Source organism: Scyliorhinus torazame, chromosome 2 (genome assembly GCF_047496885.1).
Source record: "Scyliorhinus torazame isolate Kashiwa2021f chromosome 2, sScyTor2.1, whole genome shotgun sequence".
In the NCBI taxonomy this organism is placed as follows: Eukaryota; Metazoa; Chordata; class Chondrichthyes; order Carcharhiniformes; family Scyliorhinidae; genus Scyliorhinus; species Scyliorhinus torazame.
The window spans coordinates 197,138,381-197,159,104 of record NC_092708.1 but is presented as its reverse complement, the minus strand read 5'-3'; the positions used below and the strand labels follow the sequence as shown (position 1 = coordinate 197,159,104).

General features: G+C 44.1%; 1 protein-coding gene across 8 annotated transcripts in view; it reads left to right on the top strand.

Moving 5' to 3' along the window:
* agap1 (ArfGAP with GTPase domain, ankyrin repeat and PH domain 1) overlaps positions 1-20,724 on the top strand; it is a 1,093,107-nt gene that overhangs the window by 485,848 nt on the left and 586,535 nt on the right. For all 8 annotated transcript variants that reach the window (XM_072482227.1, XM_072482220.1, XM_072482237.1 and 5 more), the window contains exon 2: positions 5,755-5,813. In XM_072482227.1, the coding sequence (XP_072338328.1) occupies positions 5,755-5,813 (59 nt within the window). The remainder of the gene's footprint in view (positions 1-5,754; positions 5,814-20,724) is intronic.

Below are 20,724 nucleotides of genomic sequence, written 5' to 3'. Positions count from 1 at the left end.
GATATTTAAATTGTATTACACTGCTCAATTGTACTGTTCATAGAAGATTTTAAGCAAATGCAAATAACTTTAATGGGAAATTTAAAAATTAATCTTTACGAGTTCAATTTCAGATGCAATTTCATGATTAAGGCGGAAAGTCTCCACCCAAGTCTAAGTACAATCGGAGGTGATTAAAACTGGTGCAGAGCATGTTGGTTCCTGCGCAACGAAACATCCAAAACTTGCGTCAGTGAGGCATAATAGTTGTTAAGGTGCCACCCTTTGTGAAGAATAATCTTTCCATTTGGACTGGACTCTGTCAAGGCCATTGATGCCTTCACAATAAGAGAAGAAAATGTTGAGAGAGGGCAGCACGGTGGCACAGTGGTTAGCATTGCTGCCTACGGCGCTCAGGACCCGGGTTCGAATCCTGGCCCCGGGTCACTGTCCATGTGGAGTTTGCACATTCTCCCCATGTCTGCATGGCTTTCATCTCCACAACCCAAAGATGTGCAGGTTAGGTCGATTGGCTACACTAAATTGCCCCTTAATTAGAAAAAAATAATTGGGTACTCTAAATTTCGAAAAGAGAAAATGTTGAGAGAATTTCTTTTTTTAATGGAAACCCTCCAAGCGAATAGTCTGGAATGAATAATCCGTGCTACATGGTTATAAGATATTCTAGGGTTTTGATTGATTTAATATAGTTGTGTGATATGGAGAGACATTGTCCCAGAAGATCAAGTTATTTAAGTCCAGTGTGTGATGGATTGCACATGAAAGGAACATTGGCTTAGAATCATGGAACCTTACAGTGAAGAATGAGGCCATTTGAACTACCTGACCTATACCAGCTGTTCAGGTTCCCTGCCCTTTTCTCAATACTCATTTTCAAAGTGGGTTATCTTCTTAGCCACTGGACCAGTGGCTGGATTCAGCAGTCCAATAGTGTTTGTATGTATATAAGCAGGCAAATGCTTCTTCAAGGAACATATGCCCATGACAATAGATCATGTTTAAGAGCTCAATTTATTCAATTATTTAAAAACCGACTGCATAATTCTCATGTTTAAAGTCCTCCGCCTGCCCATGTTGTTCAGTCACTTAGTTTTATAATAGACCGTAAACAAGCCACGGTAAAATAGTTGCATTTGATCTCTATAAATCCTTGACCTGAATGACACCTGCTAGACCAGTATAAATTAAAAATATTCCATTGCTGAAGTGTCAGCCATGGTTCACTGGTGGTTCTGAGTCAGAAGGTCGTCAATTAAATCCCCACTCTGCTGACTTGAATGTATCATCTAGCCAGGCACTTCAGTGCAGTGCTGAAGGAGTGCAGCACCATGAAAGTGCTGTTTTTAATTGAATGAGATATCGAACCAAGCCCCATTTAAGCCCGAAGGTAAAAGAGTCATATGTACTATTCAAAGAATAGAGCCAAAGGTTTTCACTTTGCCTGCAATTGGTGATCTGGACACACATTACATCCAAAATTATATTAGTTTCCCTCCTCAAATTTCTGTTCAAACTCATTTGCATTTCACGAAATATTAATCTCCCATGAACTCGCACAATCTGAGCTCAGTGGCACAGTGGTTAGCACTGCTGTCTCACGTTGCCGAGGTCACTGTCCGTGTGGAGTTTGCCCATTCTCCCGTGTCTGCGTGCGTTTCGCCCCCACAACCCAAAGATGTGCAGGGTAGGTGGATTGGCCACGTTAAATTGCCCCATAATTGGAAAAAATGAATTGGGCATTCTAAATTATTTTTAAAAAGAGCGGTAACTGGGTGCAGTTTTATTAATATAGCTAAAAATAAGTTTATCACAAAAACAAAGCATTTTTAATTTGTGTCTAGTCCAGCGCTAAGATCCCCAAAAAATATTTCAGCTATACAGAACCATTTATAAGTTATCTTAGTAAAGTAAACCAAATATTTTGCAGCTTTTAAAACATTACTGTTAGTATCTTTTTCCCCCAAGAAGAAAATCATCACAAATTTAAGCTTAGTTGAAAGGTCATAAACAAGTGCAATTGGTGGAACCTCACATGGTGATTGATCCGACCTGGGCTATGGACAGGGATGTCTTGCAACACAATATTTAATTAAACCTGCCCACAAGATGTCAGAAAGTTAATTTGCACTGGGTGTTATTTGTGTTTTAAATTCTTCGATCTATTGATCTATTATTTAATTTGAAATACACATTTGGATCCATGCTGTGAAGCACTTGCAGGCCCTTATTAATCTCTGTTCCCTAGCCACCGATTCCATCCCCATTGCTGGTAAACGTTTGTCTCGGGCTGAACTGGAGGGGTTACAACTTTTGCATTCTGCTTGAACCTCAGCTGCATTTTAAACATTATCACTTCACAAAGAATCGTCCACTTCACCTGTGTAATGTCAGTGGTCTCTGTGGCTCCTTCATCTCATCAGCTGCTGAAACCTTCGGCCACACCATTATCACCTCCAGTCTCCACTAATAATAATAATAATCATTGCTTATTGTCACAAGCAGGCTTCAATGAAGTTACTGTGAAAAGCCCCTAGTCGCCACATTCCGCCACCTGTTCGAGGAGGCCGGTACGGGAATTGAACCCGCGCTGCTGGCCTTGTTCTGCATTATAAGCCAGCTGTTTAGCCCACTGTGCAAAACCAGCCCCATACTATCACAGTGCTCGTTTACAGACTTGCACTCATTTAAAACTATGCTGACCAAAGTCCTGCTCACTTATTGCTCCTGTCCTGGTCACCAACAATATCTCAAAATTAAAACTCCCATCTTCCTGTTTTGGCCTAGTTCGATAGCCTGTTCTGTCCCTACAACCTCTCCCGAACTTTCTATTCATCTGACTCTGGCTTCCATGAGTCTTTTCCCTCTCGCAATATCCCAGTATCGATGCTGTGCTTCTCACTGCCTCTACCCCATGCTCTGTAATGATGGCTTCTCCTTCTTCAAACCAACCTCTTTGGGCCAAGATTTTGACCACCCCTCCAAATAGCTCCCTCTTTGGTTCAGTGCCCATTACCTTCTTATTCCTCCATGAAGTGAATTGAATGTGTTTACCTTGTGTTAAAAGTGTTGTAAAAATGCCACTGCCAGCACATAGCAATTCAGCCACAGGTCTATTGATGAAAGCATTCATTGTTGCCTGATTTATTATTGGCATTTTAAGAATGCACTGCACCATTAAAATTGTGATTGTGCAATTTGATCTGAGCTCAACATATGCCATTAATAGTTAGAAAATATTCTGTCTTTGCATGAAGTGAATCACAATGAAAAACCATGTCAAGTACGTGGTGTCATATGTAGAAACAGCAATTTGATTATTGTTGAATGATGGAGCACGAATGAGGGAGCGCACCAGCGTGGCAATTTGTTACTGTAATGTGACACTAATTAGATATGTTTGCTGCTTTCATTCCTGGCCAAGTGACCAGCTGTAGGGGAGCTCTGCGCTTAGATAAACTGGATCTGTCTCGGGAGGGAATTTAAAACTGACTTGGGTATCGGGTTAGTCGCGACATAAGCAGCGCAGACACTACCTTGCATTTGGTTCAGAAGGCTACTCGATTTCCCCAGTCGCCTGTAATGGCTTTGTAATGAAGTATGTTCATTGGCAGTACTTTTCTTCTCCATTGTAAATTGTTTCCTGCACTGTATGATATCTCTAACATAAGTAAGGACCATTACTTGTAGCCCAAGGGTTCAATTTGTGCATGGACATTCATTAATAAGCTCTTCGAGTGAGGTTGTGTCCATAATGTTTTTTCTCTCCAGTCTTTATAATTTGACCCATTTCCTGTATTCAAGGGGCCATATCTCCGTAATAGATTGTGATCTAGTTTAATTTCCTTCATCAAAGCATGCAACAGCTATGTTGATAAAGACATCAATTCTTTCGAGCTTCTCATTAATGGAAACAATACCTTGTGATTTTCTCAAGTAATCCTCTGAGATCTTTTATGTATCCCTTAGATTCAACATTTTAAAACCTTCTCTGCCATGGCCTCCTGGCTGAGAGAGTGAGTAGGCGACCCCTGATAACCTCTATCAACTTTGGTTACGACTTATTGGAACTCAACCTTATTTCAATTCATGGGAGCTGCAGTGCTAATATTTCTTTTAGATTCTGGTTGGTGGCAAGTTTGTGATTATTTTAAAGTGGCTGCTGGACTCTGAGGGTTTTTCAGTAGAGTATATTCATTCACATACCTGGCTAGTTTGTAGAATTCCACTTCAAAAGGAAGTGTGTCACCTCTAACAGATTGGCAAAATCTGCATTGCACATTTGGGCATAGTTAATATTGATTACTAGGCTGCCAAAAGCAGGATGGAGCTTGGGGCTTCAGCATGGAGGCTCCTCTCTTGAGTCTCCATCTGTCCAGGCAGTTGTTTGATTTTTGGAGGGATGTAACAGTCTTGTATTATTTCTAATAATCCTGAGAAAGGTTTCACCTGTGGCTCAGTTGGTAGCACATTCCATCTTGTGGATTCAAGTCCCACCGATGGGACTTGAGCACAAAATTCTGGACTGACACTCCCAGATGTGTGTCTTTTGGATGAGATGTTCCAACTGAGGTCCAATCAGCCCCCTCAGATGACCGTGAAAGATTCCATGGCACTGCCTGAAGAAGAACGGGAGTTCAATACTATTCCTCGGGAGCTGCAGTTGCAAGTCTTTTTCTTTTGTTTTTACAACAGTCTCGCGACAATAAAAATTATTATTATAAAGTAACTTAGTGGGATTATTGTTCACTTGGGATACACTAAGGTTCAGATTAGTTTGAATGTAAAGTCATGTTTTGGTTCATGGGGATCTCTGTTGAAGCAATCCTTTGCGCTGATTGCTAGAAAAAACTGTATGGAGAGCACCTGAGTCATGATCTTGGGCCCAATGCCCGAGAGTAGCTGGACTGGCTCACGCTGTGCAAAGGTGCCAGATCTCTACTGACTTCTTCCTCTGGCACCCACAACTGAGATCAGAAACTTGGGACATTGGGACCTGTTAATTTAATTTTAATCTATTCTTTCATAGAATGGATGTCATTTGTTGTCCATCTCTAATAATTGCCCCTTAAGGCTTGGGCCTCTGAATTACTAATTCATTGACATTACCACTTTGCCACCCCCCCCCCCCCCCCCCATTTTTAGCTTATACACTTGTGCACCGATCTCCTGTTTTGATATCAGCTGTGAGCAAACCTTTTTTAAAACATTTAGAATACACAATTATTTTTTTTCCCCAATTAAGGGGCAATTTAACGTGACCAATCCACCTACCCTGCACATCTTTGGGTTGTGGGGGTGAGACCCACGCAGACACGGGGAGAATGTGCAAACTCCGCACGGACAGTGACCCGGGGCCGATCAAACCCAGGTCCTCGGCGCATGAGGCAGCAGTGCTAACCACTGCGCCACCGTGCTGCCCAAGCCGTTAGCAAACTCACTGAGTAGCTGTTATCATTCAATAAAGTTTTCTGGAGTGCAGACTTTTCATTTTAAAAAGGAATGTGGAATGTCATTGTTTTGGGTGGAAATCCCAAACTTTGTCAGTGAGTTTTGTAAAGATGAGAGTCAACTAATAGGATGGGTTGGACTTGACTTGACAATTCCTGTATTGCAATTGTCTGCCTCTTTGATCTGCTTTCCCCAAATTGCAATATTTTCAAAGGGCAGCCAAAATGAATGCTTAACCTTTTATAAATATTGTATTTCTTGGCTTTTCAGAGTTTTTAACTTTGGCTGTGTCCTTGTGTTTTGCAGATGCATTCGTAAACAGCCAAGAGTGGACGCTTAGTCGATCTGTGCCAGAACTCAAAGTGGTGAGTACCATCACCACATTCAAACAAAGACATGGCCGCGGTTCCAACAAAAATAATCTTGGAAGGTTCTGATAATTTCATGAACATGTGTGATCCTTGACTGTTTTTATTTTGTGTCTAAATTCTTTGATGAGACCATTTTCATTATAGCGACAGTAACAAACAATTTAAGATAATCAGTCGCGCTCATAACAACATTGTCCATTTACGCTTGGTAGAAGTGACATACAGTCTTACACAGAGACCCTGTCTCTTTAAACAAGAGGAATATGTTCAAGTCTTGTGCGTTTTTTGAACCGCCAGAGTTTAGGGAGCCTATAGTTGTCTGTTGCTTTCTCCGTGGCAACACCTTGGCCAATCAGAGTCAACTTGCCAACCAATCAGTGTCCTTTACTCCTGTAGTATAAATTGTGACCATTTCAAATTTGTCATTCTGGCATTTGTCCTGATGAATGCAAGGCAATAAACTTTGGCAATACGTGTCCCTTTTCAGCAAGAGTAAAATTTGCATTATGTTCCTCTGTGCTTTCCCCATCTTTGTTGAAGCTACTTATTGTGCTTCAGTGCAGCTTGAGAAACATAAATCTGCTATTTAGTCAAAGTGACTATTTCTAATTCACTTGGTCAAGGACGGTTGGTAGGCCATGACATTATAAGAATGTTCAATGCCAAACCAATGTTGCCCTTGCTGAGACAAATTCAGGTTTGAACGGGGCTCTTTGCAGCTTTTTCCACCTCTTCCTTTCTCCTCTCTCAATTAGAGGGAACTGTCCCACCACTGCCTTCATTGAGATCTCACTGTGAATAGAATATTTTAAATCTTTTGTTTCACCAAGATATTGAAGAAGTCCAGTAACCTCACTGCTGAAGATACTGACTGACCTTTAAGCACTTAACTATTCATTAATTCAGATTGGTTATATCATGTAACCGTCCATTAATCTTGATATTCCTGATCTGTATGTGTGATTTTAAAAAAATAAATTCAGAGTACCCAATTATTTTTTTCCAATTAAAGGGCAATTTAGCGTGGCCAATCCACCTACCCTGCACGTCGTTGGGTTGTGGGGGTGAGACCAATGCAGGCATATGGAGAATGTGCAAACTCCACACGGACAGTCACCCGGGACCGGGATTGAACTGTTGTCCTCGGCGTCATGAGGCAAGAGGGCTAACCACTGTGCCACCGTGCTGCGGTTATGTGTGATACAAAGAACAAACAACAACAAAGAAATGTACAGCGCAGGAACAGGCCCTTCGGCCCTCCAAGCCCGTGCCGACCATGCTGCCCGACTAAACTACAATCTTCTACACTTCCTGGGTCCGTATCCTTCTATTCCCATCCTATTCATATATTTGTCAAGATGCCCCTTAAATGTCCCTATCGTCCCTGCTTCCACTACCTCCTCCGGTAGCGAGTTCCAGGCACCCACTACCCTCTGCGTAAAAAACTTGCCTCGTACATCTACTCTAAACCTTGCCCCTCTCACCTTAAACCTATGCCCCCTAGTAATTGACCCCTCTACCCTGGGGAAAAGCCTCTGACTATCCACTCTGTCTATGCCCCTCATAATTTTGTATACCTCTATCAGGTCTCCCCTCAACCTCCTTCGTTCCAGTGAGAACAAACCGAGTTTATTCAACCGCTCCTCATAGCTAATGCCCTCCATACCAGGCAACATTCTGGTAAGTCTCTTCTGCACCCTCTCTAAAGCCTCCACATCCTTCTGGTAGTGTGGCGACCAGAATTGAACACTATACTCCAAGTGTGGTAGAACTAAGGTTCTATACAGCTGCAACATGACTTGCCAATTCTTATACTCAATGCCCCGGCCAATGAAGGCAAGCATGCCGTATGCCTTCTTGACTACCTTCTCCACCTGTGTTGCCCCTTTCAATGACCTGTGGACCTGTACTCCTAGATCTCTTTGACTTTCAATACTCTTGAGGGTTCTACCATTCACTGTATATTCCCTACCTGCATTAGACCTTCCAAAATGCATTACCTCACATTTGTCCGGATTAAACTCCATCTGCCATCTCTCCGCCCAAGTCTCCAGACAATCTAAATCCTGCTGTATCCTCCGATAGTCCTCATCGCTATCCACAATTCCACCAACCTTTGTGTCGTCTGCAAACTTACTAATCAGACCAATTACATTTTCCTCCAAATCATTTATATATACTACAAAGAGCAAAGGTCCCAGCACTGATCCCTGTGGAACACCACTGGTCACAGCCCTCCAATTAGAAAAGCATCCCTCCATTGCTACTCTCTGCCTTCTATGGCCTAGCCAGTTCTGTATCCACCTTGCCAGCTCACCCCTGATCCCGTAATGTATTGACATGATTCCCCATCACATTCTGTGTGTGTTATTGGTTTAAACGTTGCTGCCTTAACATGGCACTGCTACCATTTTTCACTTTGGATGTGGAATTGTTCATTTGTAGATCAGAATGTGAAAATCATTACTTTCCAAATTACAGATTTGTGTTGGGTGCCCACAGTTGCTGTTAAGTAGATAAGCAAGGCTAGGTTATGAGAGCAGGTTCTCCATAACCAGGGTTTATCATAGAATTTACAGTGCAGAAGGAGGCCATTCGACCCATCGAGTCTGCACCGGCTCTTGGAAAGAGCACCCTACCTAAGGTCAACACCTCCACCCTATCCCCATAACCCAGTAACCCCACCCAACACTAAGAGCAATTTTGGACACTAAGGGCAATTCATCATGGCAAATCCACCTAACCTGCACATCTTTGGACTGTGGGAGGAAACCGGAGCACCCGGAGGAAACCCACGCACACACGGGGAGGATGTGCAGACTCCACACAGACAGTGACCCAAGCCGGAATCGAACCTGGAACCCTGGAGCTGTGAAGCAATTGTGCTATCCACGATGCTACTGTGCTGCCCATTTAGATGGAAAATAATCACCGATTGCTTTTTTTTTGCGTGTGACAGAAAAAGATTGAATTTGGGAAAGGAACAACTTAATTGTAATCTCTGTCCAAACCTGGTGTAGATATTGCTTGGGCATCTCGTGTATCACTTTCCCCCCGGTACAATTATTATTCCGATGTCTCCTGTCCTCTAGGATACTTTGCTTTGGGAGCCGAGGAGTCCAGAGTATGAAGGGAAACCTGCACCTTGAGTGCTGCCCTCACTCCCTTTTATTAAACGCATTGTGTGTTGGGAGGGATGGATAAAGAGTCACTTATTTGTTTCAGACATGACCATCATTCTTGCGACAGAAGAAAAGTTATGAAAAGTCCCAGATGCCATTGAATGTGCAGAATTTGTGTCCTTTATATACAATGTGCCAGCAGCAACTTGCATCTCCATCCACTCTCTGCACCCCAATCTGCTCCTCCTGGGCAGTTGGCCGAAAGCTAGAGGTTCCCCTACCTTCTCTTGCATGCCCCACCTCCCCTCTTTGTCTGTTTTGTGCTCTCTCTCTCTTTCTGCCTCGCACTCTCAGTCTCCTCTCTTTCTGTCTTGCTCTCTCTTTCTGTTTTGCACTCTTTATATATCGTGCTCTTTCTCTTTAACACCGTCTCGTGCGCAGGCTGTCTGTCTGTCTGTACAAAACTCTGGTGCGGCCGCATTTGGAGTATTGCGTGCAATTCTGGTTGCCGCATTATAGGAAGGATGTGGAAGCATTGGAAAGGGTGCAGAGATTTACCAGAATGTTGCCTGGTATGGAGGGACGATCTTATGAGGAAAGGCTGAGGGACTTGAGGCTGTTTTCGTTAAAGAGAAGAAGGTTAAGAGGTGACTTAATTGAGGCATACAAGATGATCAGAGGATTGGATAGGGTGGACAGTGAGAGCCTTTTTCCTCGGATGGTGATGTCTAGCATGAGGGGACATACCTTTAAATTGAGGGGAGAAGATATAAGACAGATGTCAGAGGTAGGTTCTTTACTCAGAGAGTAGTAAGGGCGTGGAATGCCCTGCCTGCAACAGTAGTGGACTCACCAACACTAAGGGCATTCAAATGGTCATTGGATGGACATATGGACGTTAAAAGAATAGTGTAGATGGGCTTTAGAATGGTTTCACAGGTCGGCGCAACATCGAGGGCTGAAGGGCCTGTACTGCGCTGTAATGTTCTATGTCATGCTCGCTCACTATCATGTGCACTCCCTCTGTCTTGCGCACTCGCTATCTTGCGCACTCTCTATCTAACTCTCAGATTTTATCTTATGATCAGCAGATTGGAAAATGTTTTTAAACGGAGTCTTGCAAAGTGCATGAGGGAGAAAGCAATAAACGTATGCTGATAGAGAGAAAGGAGGATGTACTGCTCGGGTGAGATGAAGTAAGGTGTAGGAGACTTATGTACAGCATAAACACCTTTTGGGTTGAATAGTGTATTCAGCATTTTTCAGAAACATCAGTGGAATTTTTATTCCATCAAACGTTAACTAGTGAAGGAATTATTTAACAGATTTAAATTCATTAACATGCTACAGTTCTGAAATCAATATATGTGGTTTTCCAACCATTTTCTCCCTGCTAATTTTGTATTTTTGGCATATGGTTTTGACCCCCATGGCTGTATGCTTCCAAAGTCTGTAACCAGTATGAGCTATCAATTATTTGTGGCATCAGTGTTACACAGGACATTAGTTAAATGCTCATGGAGTTCACCCCTTCCAATGCACGATAAGTTCAGTGATACACATGGCTCTTCACTGAACAACCTTGTAATGCCGATCTACCTAGTTACACAATAGTGCAACTCTCAGTTGCTTAATTTTTTGTAATGAGACTTCTTTGCCATTTCACAGCAGATTGCAGACAATAAGGAACACTTAATTTCCACAGTATTGTGTTAATTTATGACTGCTCTGAAACATTTTCCTACCCCCTTCCTCTCCCTAAATAATCGCATTGTGTTTTTATAAGCATTGATCGAGGATGCATAATGAGGTCTTGAGAGACAGATGATTCTTCCTGCTCAAGAGGGTAATCTCCGAGTTCATCACGAGTGATTTATAAATGTCTTTCTCATGGGGAGAGTAAGCAGTGCCCAGCTGTGCATTTCTTGCATCAGTTTTTCTGCATTGAAAATCTTGTGCAGTTTTACTTTTTGGAATAACCCACCAAGCTGTTGCTTGATTATCCTCCTGAAATTTTTCCACTTTAATTTTAGGAAGGGTCTGAGGTTCAACAAGGAGAGTAATTCATGTGCATTGTGAAACACTAATTCCACAAACTGGGAGCCAATATTATTCAGTGCTCTACATATCTTACAGAGCTGCCTCCAATGTCATGCATACTATTGGAAGTAACTCAGTCATGTAATTATTGAATAATAATTTTTAAAAAGTGAATGTAATGTAGATTTTTCTCTTAGGGGAACCAGAATAAAAATGGGTGTAAATTATGTTAGTCATACAAGGTTCTGGTTAGATCCCATTTAGACTATTCGTTCTGGAAGAATAATTCATCCTGGTGTGGGTGCAGATTCACCAAAACGATACCAGGGCTAAAACGGATTGAACTATGAGGACTGGTCCCATTGACCAGGCTTGTAATCCCTTGAGTATAGAAGATTAAGGTTTGAATTCCCCTCCTGACACTATAAAGCCTGTTCACTATCTACAAGATGCAAGTCAGGAGTGATAGAATACTCTCCTGGATGAGTGCGGCTCCAACAACACTCAAGGAGCTTAACACCATCCAGGACAAAGAACTCACTTGATTGGCACTTCAATCTCCTTCAACCTTCAGTCCCTCCACCACCAACGGACAGTGGCAGCACTGTACTGTGTGTACCATCTACAAAATACACTGCTGCAAATCACCCAGTCTCCTTCGACAGCACCCTCCAAATCCGCGACCTCTACCACCCAGAAGGACAAGGGCAACAGATGCATGGGAACGCTACCACCAAGTTACCCTCCAAGCCAAATACCATCCTGATTTGGAAATATGTTGCCGTCCCTTCACTGTCACTAGGTCAAAATCGTGGAACTCCCTCCGTAACAGCACTGTGGATGCACCTACACCACATGGACTGCAGCAGTTCAAGAAGGCGGCTCACCAACACCTTCCAAGGACAATAAGGGATGGAAAATAAATGGTGGCCTAGCCAGCGATTCCCTCATCCAATAAACAAATCTTAAAACAATTAAAACGGTGAAAGGATTTGATAGAGAGAAACTATTTTATTTGGTGATGGATTCCGGATCAAGGGGGCATAACTTTAAAATTAGAGCTGGGCTGATCAGAAATTATATCAGGAAGCACTGATTCACAAAATAGAAATCTGGAACTTTTACAATGAACTGTTGTGGTCGAGTGCCAATTAATTATTCCAAAACTCAGGATAAGAGATGTTTGTCGGGTAAGGTTACTAAAGGATATGAATGAAGGTGGGTAAACAGAATTGAGGTATAGATTTGCATAATCTGGTAAATGGTAGGACAGGCTCATGGGGCTTACTGGCCTACAGCTGATTCTATGTCATGGCTATTTTAGGCAGTCAAACTCTTCTTGCACCATGTTCTATACTTCCAGAGATGAAGGCAAGTGGCAGCCAACAGCCACACTTACACGAGGATCTGCCCTTCTTATGTGCAAATCAGCAATAATGATAAGGAACAGGTACTACGTGTCCTTGATATGTATGTCCCTGTCAGGCAGGGAAGAGATGGTCGAGTGAGGGAACCATGGTTGACAAGAGGTTGAATGTCTTGTTAAGAGGAAAAAGGAGACTTATGTAAGGCTGAGGAAACAAGGTTCAGACAGGGCATTGGAGGGATACAAGATAGCCAGGAGGGAACTGAAGAAAGGGATTAGGAGAGCTAAGAGAGGGCATGAACAATCTTTGGCGGGTAGGATCAAGGAAAACCCCAAGGCCTTTTACACATATGTGAGAAATATAAGAATGACCAGAGCGAGGGTAGGTCCGATCAAGGACAGTAGCGGGAGATTGTGTATTGAGTCTGAAGAGATAGGAGAGGTCTTGAACGAGTATTTTTCTTCTGTATTTACAAATGAGAGGGGCGATATTGTTGGAGAGGACAGTGTGAAACAGATTAGTAAGCTCGAGGAAATACTTGTTAGGAAGGAAGATGTGTTGGGCATTTTGAAAAACTTGAGGATAGACAAGTCCCCCGGGCCTGACGGGATATATCCAAGGATTCTATGGGAAGCAAGAGATGAAATTGCAGAGCCGTTGGCAATGATTTTTTAGTCCTCACTGTCAACAGGTGTGGTACCAGGGGATTGGAGAGTGGCGGATGTCGTGCCCCTGTTCAAAAAAGGGACTAGGGATAACCCTGGGAATTACAGGCCAGTTAGTCTTACTTCGGTGGTAGGCAAAGTAATGGAAAGGGTACTGAAGGATAGGATTTCTGAGCATCTGGAAAGACACTGCTTGATTAGGGATAGTCAGCACGGATTTGTGAGGGGTAGGTCTTGCCTTACAAGTCTTATTGAATTCTTTGAGGAGGTGACCAAGCATGTGGATGAAGGTAAAGCAGTGGATGTAGTGTACATGGATTTTAGTAAGGCATTTGATAAGGTTCCCCATGGTAGGCTTCTGCAGAAAGTAAGGAGGCATGGGATAGTGGGAAATTTGGCCAGTTGGATAACAAACTGGCTAACCGATAGAAGTCAGAGAGTGGTGGTGGATGGCAAATATTCAGCCTGGATCCCAGTTACCAGTGGCGTACCGCAGGGATCAGTTCTGGGTCCTCTGCTGTTTGTGATTTTCATTAATGACTTGGATGAGGGGGTTGAAGGGTGGGTCAGTAAATTTGCAGACGATACAAAGATTGGTGGAGTTGTGGATAGTAAGGAGGGCTGTTGTCGGCTGCAAAGAGACATAGATAGGATGCAGAGCTGGGCTGAGAAGTGGCAGATGGAGTTTAACCCTGAAAAGTGTGAGGTTGTCCATTTTGGAAGGACAAATATGAATGTGGAATACAGGGTTAACGGTAGAGTTCTTGGCAATGTGGAGGAGCAGAGAGATCTTGGGGTCTATGTTCATACATCTTTGCAAGTTGCCACTCAAATGGATAGAGCTGTGAAGAAGGCCTATGGTGTGCTCGCGTTCATTAACAGAGGGATTGAATTTAAGAGCCGTGAGGTGATGATGCAGCTGTACAAAACTTTGGTAAGGCCACATTTGGAGTACTGTGTACAGTTCTGGTCGCCTCATTTTAGGAAGGATGTGGAAGCTTTGGAAAAGGTGCAAAGAAGATTTACCAGGATGTTGCCTGGAATGGAGAGTAGGTCTTACGAGGAAAGGTTGAGGGTGCTAGGCCTTTTCTCATTAGAACGGAGAAGGATGAGGGGAGACTTGATAGAGGTTTATAAGATGATCAGGGGAATAGATAGAGTAGACAGTCAGAGACTTTTTCCCCGGGTGGAACAAACCATTACAAGGGGACATAAATTTAAGGTGAAAGGTGGAAGATATAGGAGGGATATCAGAGGTAGGTTCTTTACCCAGAGAGTAGTGGGGGCATGGAATGCACTGCCTGTGGAAGTAGTTGAGTCGAAACATAAGGGACCTTCAAGCAGCTATTGGATAGGTACATGGATTACGGTAAAATTATATAGTGTAGATTTATTTGTTCTTAAGGGCAGCACGGTAGCATTGTGGATAGCACAATTGCTTCACAGCTCCAGGGTCCCAGGTTCGATTCCGGCTTGGGTCACTGTCTGTGCGGAGTCAGCACATCCTCCCCGTGTCTGCGTGGGTTTCCTCCGGGTGCTCCGGTTTCCTCCCACAGTCCAAAGATGTGCAGGTTAGGTGAATTGGCCAATGATAAATTGCTCTTAATGTCCAAATTTGCCCTTGGTGTTGGGTGGAGGTGTTGAGTTTGGGTAGGGTGCTCTTTCCAAGAGCCGGTGCAGACTCAAAGGGCCGAATTGCCTCCTTCTGCACTGTAAATTCAATGATAATCTATGATTAATCTAGGACAAAGGTTCGGCACAACATCGTGGGCCGAAGGGCCTGTTCTGTGCTGTATTTTCAACAAAGAACAAAGAAATGTACAGCACAGGAACAGGCCCTTCGGCCCTCCAAGCCCGTGCCGACCATACTGCCCGACTAAACTACAATCTTCTACACTTCCTGGGTCCGTATCCTTCTATTCCCATCCTATTCATATATTTGTCAAGATGTTCGATGTTCTATGTTCTGTAACCTGGGAAAAGGTTGGCTTGAGACCAAGGGAGGTCCACATCCAGAAGCAAAAATATTGTGAATGTGCTGTTTTTGATGAGAGCAAATACTTGTCTAAATTTCTATGCATTCCATTGTTGCAGAATTTATTACTGGTGTCAACTATGCCTTATTGGGTTAGCACTCCTACCTCAGTTCTGAGCTTGTGGGTTCAAGTCCCACTCCAGAGACCTCAGCACATAATCCAAGTTGACTGTCCCAGTGCAATATTGACAGGGTGATGTTAAACAGATCCTGGGCGGGATTCTCCGACCCCCTGGAGAATCGCCGGGGGGCGGCGTGGATCCCGCCCCCGCCGGCTGCCGAATTCTCTGGTGGGGCGGGAATCGCGCCGTGCTGGTCGGTGAGCGCCCCCCCGGCGATTCTCCGACCCGCGATGGGCCGAAGTCCCTCTGCTGTCATGCCAGTCCCGCTGGCGTGAATTAAACCACCTCTCTTACCGGCGGGACTGGCGGCGCGGGGAGCTCCGGGGTCCTGGGGGGGGGACAAGTCGATCTGGCCCCGGGGGGTGCCGCCACGGTGGCCTGGCCCGTGATCGGGGCCCACCGATTGGCGGGCGGCCTGTGCCGTGGGGGCACTCTTTTACTACGCGTCGGCCGTGTAGGTCTCCCCGATGGCCGATGCGTAGGTGACCCCCCCCCCACCTTGCGCATTTGCGGGGATGACGTCAGCAGCCGCTGACGCTCCCGCACATGCGCGGTCTCCCGCTGGCCGGCAAAGTCCCTTCGGCCCCGGCTGGCGTGGCGACAAAGGCCTTTCCCACCGGCCAGCGGCGCGCGAAACACTCCGGCACGGGCCTAGCCCCTCAAGGTGAGGGCTTGGCCCCTAAAGGTGCGGAGAAAACCGCACCTTTGGGGCGGCCCGACGCCGGAGTGGTTCCCGCCACTCCATCCTGCCTGGACCCCACGCCCCGCCGGGTAGGGGAGAATCCCACCCACTGTCTGTTTGTTCCCCCCCCCCCCCCCCCCTCTTGTGGGTGGAAAAGAAGAGCAGGGGAGTTCTCCCTGGTGTCCTGGCCAGTGTTTATTTCTCAACCAACATCACAAAAAGCAGATTACAGATATCTGATTATGATCATTTGGGATCTTGCTGTGTGCAAATTGGTTACCAAGTTTCTTGCATTACAGTATTTAGCTCAATTGACTGGATACAGAGCAAGGCTAACAGCGCAGGTTCAATTCCCGTACCGGCTGAGGTTATTCATGAAGGCCTACTTGTGACAAGCGATTTTCATTTCATTTCATTTCAATCTTGCCCCTTGCCTGAAGTGTGGTGACCCTCCGTTTAAATTACCACCAGTCAGCTCTCCCCCTCAAAGGGGAAAGCAGCCTATGGTCACCTGGGACTATGGTAACTTTATTTTTACTTTACTATTACAACAATGATTTTATTTTGGAAATTCTTCATTGACTGGAAGTCACTTTGAGTTGTCCTGATGTCATTGAACTGGTATGTACTGAAGGAGCTCCATATTGTAGGCACAGTGAAGACAAATATAGGTTAATTACAGTCAGAAATAGGGGAATGTATTTGGGGGACAAAGAAATGCCTGAGCAACTAAATACGTACTTTGGTTCTGTCTTCACAAATGAGGACACAAAGAAGATACCAGAAATGTTGGGGAATGCAAGGTTTAGCGAGAATGAGGAACTGAAGGTGATCAATATCAGTAGAGAAATGGTGTTGGGGAAATTAATGGGATTGAAGGCTGATAAATCCCCAGGGCCTGATAACCTACATCCCAGGGTACTGAAGGAGGTGGCTCTAGAAATAGTGGATACAAATGGGCAGCACGGTGGCGCAGTGGGTTAGCACTGCGGCCTCACAGCACTGAGGTCCCAGGTTCGTTCCCGACTCTGGGTCACTGTCCGTGTGGAGTTTGCACATTCTCCCCGTGTTTGCGTGGGTTTCGCCCCCACAACCCAAAGGTGTGCAGGGTCGGTGGATTGGCCACGCTAAATTGCCCCTTAATTAGAAAAAATGAATTGGGTACTCTAAAAAAAATTTTTAAAGAAAGAAATAGTGGGTACATTGGTGGTCAGCTTCCAGGATTCTATAGACTGTGGAACAGTTCCTGCAGATTGGAGGGTGGCTAATGTAACTCTACTATTTAAAAAGGGACGTCGAGAGAAAGCAGGGAATTATAGACCAGTAAGTCTGACGTCAGTAGTGGGAAAAATTCTAGAATCCATTAGCAAAGATTTATAGCAGAGCACTTAGAAAACAGTAGCAGGATTGGACAGAGTCAGCATAGATTTATGAAGGGGAAAACATGCTTGACAAATCTTCTGGAATTCTTCGAGGATGTAACTAGTAGAATTCATGAAGGGGAGCAAGTGAATGTAATGTATTTGGACTTTCCAAAGGCTTTTGACCAAGTCCGCATAAAAGATTTGCGTGTAAAATTAAAGCGCATGGGATTGGGGGTAGTGGGTATTGAGATGGATAGAAAACTGGTTGGGAGACAGGAAACAAAGAGTAGGAATTGACTGGTCTTTTTCACATTGACAGGCAGTGACTAGTGGGGTACCGAGGGGATCGGTGCTCGGATCCCAGCTATTCACAATATATATATTAATGATTTAGAAATGTCATATCTCCAGATTTGCAGATGACACCAAGTTGGGTGAGAGGGTGAGCTGTGAGGAGGATGCAGAGATCCTTCAGTGTGATTTGGACAAGTTGAGTGGGCAAATGAATGGCAGATGCTGTATAATTTGGATAAATGTGAGGTTATCCACTTTGGTAGCAAGAACAATAAGGCAGACTATTATTTGAATGGCCATAAATTAGGCGAGGGCATGTGCAATGAGACCTGGGTATCCTCGTACACCAGTCATTGAAGGTAAGCATGCAGATGCAGCAGGCGGTAAAGAAGGCAAATGGCATGCTGGCCTTCATTGCGAGAGGATTCAAGTGCAGGAGCAGGGATGTCTTACTCCAATTATACAGGGCCTTGGTGAGGCCACATGCGGAATATTGTATGTAGTTTCGGTCTCCTTATCTGAGGAAGGATGTTATAGCTATAGAGGGAGTGCAGCGAAGGTTTAGTAGACTGATTCCTGAGATGGCAGTACTGACGTACAAGGGGAAATTAAATTGGTTAGGATTGTATTTGCTGGAGTTCAGAAGAGTGAGGGCGATCTCATGGAAAACTATAAAATTCTAACATGATTGGACAGGGTAGATGCAGGAAGGATGTTCCCAATGTGTGTCCAGAACCACGGGTCACAGTCTGAGGATGCGGGGTAGACCATGTGGACAGAGATGAGGAAACATTTCTTCACCCAGAGAGTGGTGAGCCTGTGGTATTCGTTACCACAGGAAGTAGTTGAGTCCAAAACATTGTATGGTTTCAAGGAGCAGTTAGATATAGCACTTAGGGTGAAGGGGATCAAAGGAATTGGGGGAAAGCGGGATTAGGCCATTGAGTTGGATGATCAGCTATGATCATAATGAATGGTGAGCGGGCTTGAAGGGCCAAATGGCTTCCCTCCTGCTCCTATTTTTTCTTTCTGTGTTTCTACTTTAGAAGATGGGTGGGTAAAGGAAGGATTTGTACACACTATACAAAATAACAGTGATTTGTGGTATAGACAGCAAACAAGGGAGCGGTGCATCTGATTACTTAGTACTGTAATCACTTGCAGACTTGGGCACGTATTACTTTTTTAAAATAAAATTCGAGTGCCCAATTCTTTATCTCAATTAAGGGGCAATTTGGTATGGCCAATCCATCTACCCTGCATATCTTTATGTTGTGGGGGTGAGACCCAGGCAGACAATGCGCAAATTGGGCATGTGTAACCATGAATTTACTCCTGCCTTCCTATTGTTCAATGTTTTATCAAGCTGTTGATCAAGCGAAGACCCAGTCACTTGTTTGAATTAACAAACTCAATTCTCTCGCTCTGCCATTCTATTTACCATTACACCACAGTTATCCTTGATTGAGAAGGTGGGATGTATTTGCGGGGGAAATGACATTACTCACCGATTAATTAGTTGCAAGTGGTCCCTCCCTTCAGTCATTTGCTACTCCAGTGCTTACTTTGCTGGTCTCCCATCTTCCTCTCTGCACAGACTCCCAAGTTATCCAATACTCGATGTTTTGAATTCGAATCCCCCCCCCCCATCTATATCTCACCCCTCCACTTCCTTGCACAACCTAATTTTGCAAACTGTTCCAGCTCTATGAATCCTTCCAACTGCTTGGCTGATATGATTCTGACCTTTCTGCTCATCTCTCCCTAACCCCACCTTTGGTCATAGAGCCGTGAGTTACATTGGTTCACTGGAATCTCCCCCCTAGAATTATTTACCCCCTGCTTCTTCAAACATTTTTTTATTTAAACCCATCTTTTGAGGTAAGTTTTGCTCATCATTTCCGAGTACATATCTGCTTTGCTCATGCCGATCCCAATTGTTGTCATGGGACTATTTTTTTATGCTAACAGAGCTAAGTAATTTAATTTTTCTTGTTCGCATCTCATCCCCAGAGTAGATTGCGAATTGCTAGCTGGCAATATTTTCATCTGAAATGAGAATTTATTCTTTTTCTGCATTTCTTGTCAGAGATTTCCTTTTTCTGCGTTACTCTACATGTGGCATTGTTTAATAAAGGTTTAGTGAAGATGAGGTCATTAAAGCTTTCTGTAATTAAATATTCTGAACCATATTTGTATGAATTTATCTAGAGTAACAGCAATACTCGAGGTGTGTGGGCTGGAGGGGGTGGGGGTGGGGGGGGCGGTAAGAGAAGTATTTGGGTGTGCATTTTCTAGGTTTGGCCACTTTCCAGAATCCAGTCAAAACATGCAAGGTTTAGCAAGAAAATAATGGCAGTTTAATAAAATTCTACATCAATCAGTAATTCTGTGCATACACAATATTGCAGAGCACGGAAGATGTGAACAGCAGCACTTTGTATTTATACAGCTCTTTTAATAGAATAAACCATCCATAGGTTCTTCATATGTGTGTTATTTGACATTAGGATAGGCGATTAAATGCTTGGTGAAGGTGGTAAGTTTTCAGGGGTGTCTGAAAGGAAGTGAGAGCGAGAGCGGCAGAGAGGTTTACGGAGAAAATTCCATAGCATATGGCCAAGACAGCTGAAAGCACAGTTAAATTCAGGACTGCACAAGAGGCCAGAATTAAAGTAACACACAAATCTGGAAAGGTCACAGGCTAGAGGAGATTACAGAGATCGGGAGGGGTGAAACTACGGAGGGATTTGAAAACAAGGATGGGAATTTTATAGTTGAAATTAGGTCAGCGAAACAGGGGTGATGGGTGAACAGGACTTGTGTTTGTCCCCTCCACTTCACAAAGGAGACAATTGTAGATCTCCTCAAGACCAACCAACAGACATCTTCTAACTGCATTAAACATTACATTATAGGGTGGCATGTGGCGCAGTGGTTAGCACTTGGACTGCGGCGCTGAGGACCCGGATTCGAATCCCGGCCCTGGGTCACTGTCTGTGTGGAGTTTGCACATTCTCCCCATATCTGCGTTAGTTTCACCCCCAAAGATGTGCAGGTTAGGTGGATTGGCCATGCTAAATTGCTCCTTAATTGGGAAAAAAATAATTGGGTATTCTAAATTTATACTAAGAAAAATAAACATTACATTGTTGAATTCTTCACCTTGTGCAATGTACTCTTTAAAAAAAAAGCACTGGAGTCAGCAGCTTAA